The 6,679-nt window shown below is 45.1% G+C and overlaps 1 protein-coding gene across 1 annotated transcript; it reads right to left on the bottom strand.

Moving 5' to 3' along the window:
- Nucleotides 1–336: 336 nt before the first annotated feature.
- On the bottom strand, nucleotides 337–3,902 carry LOC124707066 (peroxidase 2-like). The gene is made up of 2 exons (XM_047238722.1): nucleotides 3,558–3,902; nucleotides 337–1,427 (listed from the first exon to the last, which is right to left on the bottom strand). The coding sequence occupies exons 1-2, from the start codon at nucleotides 3,771–3,773 to the stop codon at nucleotides 615–617; spliced, it is 1,029 nt and encodes a 342-aa protein (XP_047094678.1). The 5' UTR covers nucleotides 3,774–3,902; the 3' UTR covers nucleotides 337–614.
- Nucleotides 3,903–6,679: the final 2,777 nt, after the last annotated feature.

Below are 6,679 nucleotides of genomic sequence, written 5' to 3'. Positions count from 1 at the left end.
TGTGCCAACACCACCACGCTGATGTCTATGGGTCTAGGCTGACGTGGGGGTGCTAGACCAAGTACTTAGCCATCTAAGATACATTTGGGTGATTGGGAGGCTTGTTAAAAGCAGCTTTGGTGACCGGTGCCCCGATAGCCCTATAAGGAGAGCTACTGAGACCCGTTGGAGTTACTCTAACAAGATCGTGCATACAGTGTAACTATAGTACTCTCTCCGTCCAAATATAAGTGTATCAATTTTTTCTAGATACGGATGTATCTACAATTAAAATGTGTCTAGATACATTTGAATCTAGACAAAACTAAGACACTTATTTTTTACGGAGGTAGTACATATTTTAATTTCTTCATTTCTTTTCTCCTTATTACATGAATCATTGGACCAAGCCAATGGAAAGGCATGCATACACATGATGAAGAAGCCCTACACACTTTACATGCCAACGCATGAATCAACACCGTGTCCACAAATCAAATAAATCACGCAGGTGGAAGAAAGACAAAAGGAAAAAAGAAACATAACAACAAACGAATAATCAAACGTGTGACGGATCGATACAGTTTTATCCCATGATGAAAAAAAACCTCGGAGGTCGATTATTTGGCCGAGAGCTAGTAGTGGTTGACGTAGCGGCACTTCTTCCTGATCTCTCCCTTGCTGCCGTGCGGCAACAATGGCAGTTTGCTGAGCTTGAGGAGCGAGTCTGAGAAGTCCTCATCCCAGAGGGTGCCGTTGTCCGCGTACTCGTGCACGTGGCCTCTCGCCTCCTTCTCGGTGAGCAGCTGCCAGTCGGAGTTGAAGGTGACGATCCTGGCCAGGTTGTTGTGGTAGTAGCTGTTGTCCAGGAACTCAAACTTCCTCAGCTTCGGGAGGAAGCTCGGGACCGTGGCCGCGATCGCCTTGGGGTCCTCATCCCTGATGTTGTTCGTCACGATGGGGTCCGGGCCCGCGCCGCACTTTCCGGCGAGGAGGCCGCGGTACGCCGGCAGGATCTGCTCCTTGGGCGCCGTGAGCCGGGCGCGGAACGACGAGCAGTGGCCCACGCCGATGGCGTGCGCGCCGGAGAGGATGACCATCTCCTCGATGGTGAAGTTCTTGCGCTTGAAGTTCTGGATGAGCTCACCGATGTTGAAGGTGGAGTCCGGGAGGTCGTGCTGCGCCTCCGCCGCGTGCGAGTGCATGCCGTCGAGACGACCGGCGGGGGCGTCGAAGTGGACGTTCCCGTTGCTCATGAGGCTGCCCGCGTCGCGGGCGGCGTAGATGAGGATGTCCGCGCAGGAGACAGTGCCCGGGCAGCGGTCCTCCACCGCCGACTTGATCTCGTCGAGGAGGTCGAAGGCGGCGAGGCCGATGTTTACTGGCGCCTTCTTCTCCGGCTCCGGGTTCTCTGGGGTCGGATCCAGCAGCACCGACGCGTCGCACCCCTGCACATGTACATTCCCTCCTCCAATTATTCACCAACATCGAAATTAGGCAGTAGCTAGCTACCTAATGAAGCACACTGATGGCAAACTGTCTTGATTATCTTAGGCATGGTTTGTAACTTTGATGGGACAAACCAAGCATATAATTGGAGCCTATAATTAGATTGTTTAACTTTGATGGGACAAACCAAGCTTATAATGAGAGCTAATCAAGCACAGATGGCAAATTATCTTGACATAACTAGGCATGGTTGTTAACTTATTTGATGGGACAAATAAAGGATATAATTGGATTATTGATTTAACCAGTTCAGAGTGCCGTTGAATGCTGATCGATGTAGTGACGTGCAAGTACGCTGTGCATGGGAAGTCATTTCGTCGGTACTCGCAAATTGCTGTTAACTCTATTATAGCTCGATCTGGAGCTTTAGTTGGTGGAGCGAGATGTACATATGTTTTATGTACTATCGGCAAATGCGGTGCATTATTGGGCGATAATTAGTTTATGCGCTGATTACTGGACCATGTGCAGAGACTTGTATGCACCTTTATTTTCAAGGAGTATGAAAAACGACATGTTTATGTCTTCTAACTGGAATTTATCTACCAACTAATTACTCTTAATTACAAACAGTACTATGAGGGTTATCTGTACTTAACTAAAATTTGTAGATGATGGATATATCTGGCACTGATCGATGCATCCAAATCATTGGTCTTGGTGTTGGTGTTCGTTCTCTTTCTCTTAGCAGTATAACTCATTATCTTCTTTGTTTTCTTTCGGCGCCATGGGAAAGAACAAGAAAAAAGCTAACAGCATCTTTACATGCATGCATGGATCTTTCAGCAGAGTAGATTAACATATTACAGCTAGCTAGTGAGCTACATATATTCGCAGGTAGGATGAATAAAGCACTGGTCTGTACTCGAGCACCGATGCTACAATATGAACATCTTGGTATTCTACATGCAAAGAGGTTTTTTTGTTGTTGATGCTAAGCACCTGCATTCATCGGTTGAAAATAAAATTTGACAGGGTAGTCTAATGCTTTTCAAAAGAGAAGGATTACCCAATCTCTTACCAATCCTAACATATAGGAATACGACACATAACCGCGGACTGTTAGAGGATTTATTATGGATCGTCATCATTCACATGGAGAAGTATTTAAAGGTCGAGAGAGAAGCAAAGATAACGACACAAGCATGAAGAAAAAGTAGAGAAAGAGGGCGAAATGAGATAATGACAAGGGCACGGTGGTGCTGGGGCTGAATACGTCAAGCTCAACAAAGTGAAAAGTGAGACGATAGGCTGTCTTTGGCTCTTTGCCATGAATGAAATCTAGTTACATGCGCAAGGAAAGTATCGTATTCCAGCATCCGTTTCAGTCATGCAAGCTAACGTATTCTTCTGGCCATGCTGGCCGGTGAGCAGGTAACGCACGGAACGGAATTGGAGGATCAACTCTCGCTAGTACCTATCTAGCTAGCTAGCCATTTCAAAGTACAGTGTAGTAACGTGCTTCTCTGATTAGCATCTGGACAATGACAGTGACTCAGAAGCTAACAGCTTTGAAACTTATGCAGTGACCTGGATATGTCTACGTCCTTGTCTCAAGCTATTTTTTCGCGAAACCGTGAAAATCTTTGTGTTTCGATGCATTGATAGAAAGAGGAGCTAAGGGTCATTGGTCATTGATTGGTTATTTCGGCATATATCCAACTTTCATATTTTTGAAAGGTTAGAAACCTACCTCGGCTTGCATTTTCACCAACAACTTAATAAACTTGGTTAGAGCATCTTCAACAGTTTAATACTGACTGATACTATGCTGTAGAGAATACTATTAGCTAGCTATCGACAGGTCAGTCTGGAAAAGGAGCGGTATCGACCGGTTTGCCAGTTGTCACAAGGCTGATCTTCAGGAGCTATGCCACTGTGCATGCATCTTGTCAAGCAGCTAGTAGACGGGGCTGCAGATGGACACATATGACATATGTACGTGCAAATTGGTCTTATTGTCTAGCTAAATAGTGCTACTCTACCAGAGGTTTGCTGACTGGCTTTGCAGCTCAGTATCAGAGAGTCCTGAGTGAGAGAGAGAAACTATATAGGGACGATGGACGTACCCTGACGAAGCAGTCGTGGAAGATGAGGCGGACGAGGGCGGCGCCGGTCTTGCGGTTGGCCTTGAGGGCCTTTGCGACGTGCCACTTCACCACGTTCTCCACGCCGGGGCAGCTCTTGTCGTAGTACCCAACCTTCAGCTCGCTCGCCTCCGCCGCCAGCGCCACCGCCAGCACCACGGCCACCACCGCCGCCGCCACCGCCGACCTCTTCATCATCGTCTCCGGCCGACTCGCCGCCGCCGACAGAAGCAAGCTAGCTCGAGTGTCCTGCACTGCGTACGTACCTCCTGCAGACGCAGTGCTGCTAGTTGGTGGTGGCGAGGGGTGCTGTGTGACAAGGGAAGGCTGTGGGGCGCGTGGTATATATCGGCTCAGGGGAAGCCTCTGCCGTTATTTTTAACGGGCGATGATGATCTGCTCTATCATCCCATGACAGCGATCGGCCAGCGCAAAGGCGACATGGCCACGACCCACGGAGCTATGCCTAGGTGTACGTAGCGAGGTACGACTTGTCTTGTGCTCAGTGGCGTACATGGTTTTGGAGGAGTGATGTATAAGTTACAACGTATACGAGCATACGCGCCAATTGGTTTTAAGTGGAACTCGGTAGGTACCAAAGTATCAGTACTACTTTGGACACATTTTGTGTTGGTGGCATATATACGTACGTTGAATCTGATTTATTGTTCAGATATAATTATTCAGTCACTGTCAAACTTCCTCACGTTTTGGGTAGATTTCAGTCAAATGCAAGTGGTATTTTTTGTCACTAGAAGAAGCTAAGACCGAATTAACTCGAAAGTTATGTTTCATATTGCTGTCATAGCTAAAACAGACGAAATTTTGATTAATGGGAACGACATATCATGTTTAAATTGGCAGGACACTCTTTTTTTTCGATAAAAGGAATATATTAATATGGCGAATATATCAATTATATGGCAATACGGATGGACACATTTTAAAAAATAGAATTACAGAAAAGAAAAGTCCCACTACAGTGATCTACTTATTATAATAGCGAACTAAACAGCACCAAGACAACATCAAAAATCCATCTTCTCCAACAACGATGCCTCCAAGAAGGAAACAATAAACTAGAGCCATCATCGTCCTGATCATAGATAATAGGTTTTCACCTAGGAGAAAGTCTGTGCTGACAATGTTGGAGAGCACCGCACCTGACCGGTCGCCTGTTCTAGATAGATTGGGAAATCATAACAAATTCAGTTTGCATCTGACACTACTGGCGTAAGGGGCTTTAGTCCCATTTGTCCAACCGGGACTAACCAGGCGGGACTAAAGGCGAACCCTTTAGTCCCGGCCCGGTTACCAGTCGGGACAAACGGCCCTCCACGTGAGCGTCCGGAGCGCGCTGGGGCACCCCTTTAGTTCCGGCTCGTAACATGGACGAGACTAAAGACTCTCTGCCGCGGCAGGAATTTGGGCACTTTCTATCCTGAGGTAGAGAATTAATTTTGTTGTGTTTTCTTTATTTATTTCTTCATTTCAAAATAATTTTCGTATATTTCTACGCGTACACGTTCGTACATATATATAAGATAACTTGTTTTACGATCTGGCATATATATACAATTACATGGAGATCACAATTACCGGGACTAGAGCCCGTCTATTCGATTGCACGGACCGACATTAGTAATGTTACTTAGCTACACTAAATCATCCTTTGTCGTGTACAACTTATGTCCTCAAAAAACCCACTGCAACAGCAATTGCGCATTGCTCTGGTAGGGACTTCTCCCGCATGGCCTCGAACTATATAAGAAAATGATATCAATATGAATATCAATCATGATAACAAAAAGTGATGGTAATGAAATAAAGTTGTGAATGTATTGCTTATGTTGTATCTATTATCCTTGCGCTCAGACATAAATGTGCGGATGTACTCGCAAACGTAGTATCCACATAGATGCATCCCCGGTGGCTGTTGGTTGCACTTTACGAGAATACAATTTAATCAAAATAATAGTCTAGCATCATAATTGTATTTAAGATAGAAGTAAAGAGATGCACAGCCCTATCTCGTACTACTTACCTGAACACTCCTAAACGTCAGCTTCTCATGAGGATACCCTCAGTCACGCACTTGAACCGCTTACAAGCCGTGTCCGGCAAGGAAAATGTATTGCTAAGTTATTCATTACTTGATATCTCAGAAAATCGTCGAAAGAGACCGATATAGCGTGAAAATGATTAAAATTACCTTTGGAGCATGTTCTGCTTGCTTTGAAACTATTCCATATTTCTCGTTAATGGGTTGAAGACATCAACTATTCCCTCATTAATTTGAATGTCTAGCAGAATCCAATAAAAGCTGCACACATATATAAATACGTTAGTAACTCATCAATTACACTTGTGAGTGAATGGACACAACAGAGTAAGATCGTCACCTAAATTTGGAAGGAAACAGTATGTGGTCATAGAAATTTTGCTCTGAATTTTAGAAGGTTTTCCTCTGTCTCCTCGGGTTTAGCAGTTAGCGTCTTTATATGTACTTTATTTGGGTCAATAAACCCAACATTTAGGATGTTCCTACTTTTATAGACCAGGATCTTCAGTCTGCATAATAGAGTACAAAAGGATATAATGAGGATAATTACATGCAATGAACTGAACAACTGAAATAACTCACCAACTTATATGTAGACAACGAATTGAACAACTTACATACAATAGAAACTCATGGCAAATTTGTCGAGGGCTTCGCAATTGTACATCTGGAAGAGTTCGTCAAAGTCGACATGGATCTCTTCGGGTCGGCCTTCGCCACGATCATTATTCTCCCATTCTTTGCGGCAGTCACGTACCATGCATGCAAGTGACGCATATGTGTTGGCAGTTTGTCCAACCTCTCTTTGCTGACCAGAGGCTCCCCATGACAAATTTAGGCTTAGGGGCTACAACAACCTTTGGAAACAACTCGTCTTGGGAGGCCATAATGTCTTCAACACTCATATTCCATTCAGCCACCCACTTCTTTGCTTCTTCCAAACTTTGTTGTTGCACCAGGGGGGAAATTTCCGAATAACACACCTTGAGGGGTGGGGTCGATTGTTTGGCCTGTTGTCCGAGCTGGGGAAGGTCTGATATTT

This window comes from Lolium rigidum, chromosome 4, assembly GCF_022539505.1.
Source record: "Lolium rigidum isolate FL_2022 chromosome 4, APGP_CSIRO_Lrig_0.1, whole genome shotgun sequence".
Lineage (NCBI taxonomy): Eukaryota > Viridiplantae > Streptophyta > Magnoliopsida > Poales > Poaceae > Lolium > Lolium rigidum.
Note: the sequence above shows the minus strand (reverse complement) of the source record. Positions and strands in the feature narration are given on the sequence as shown.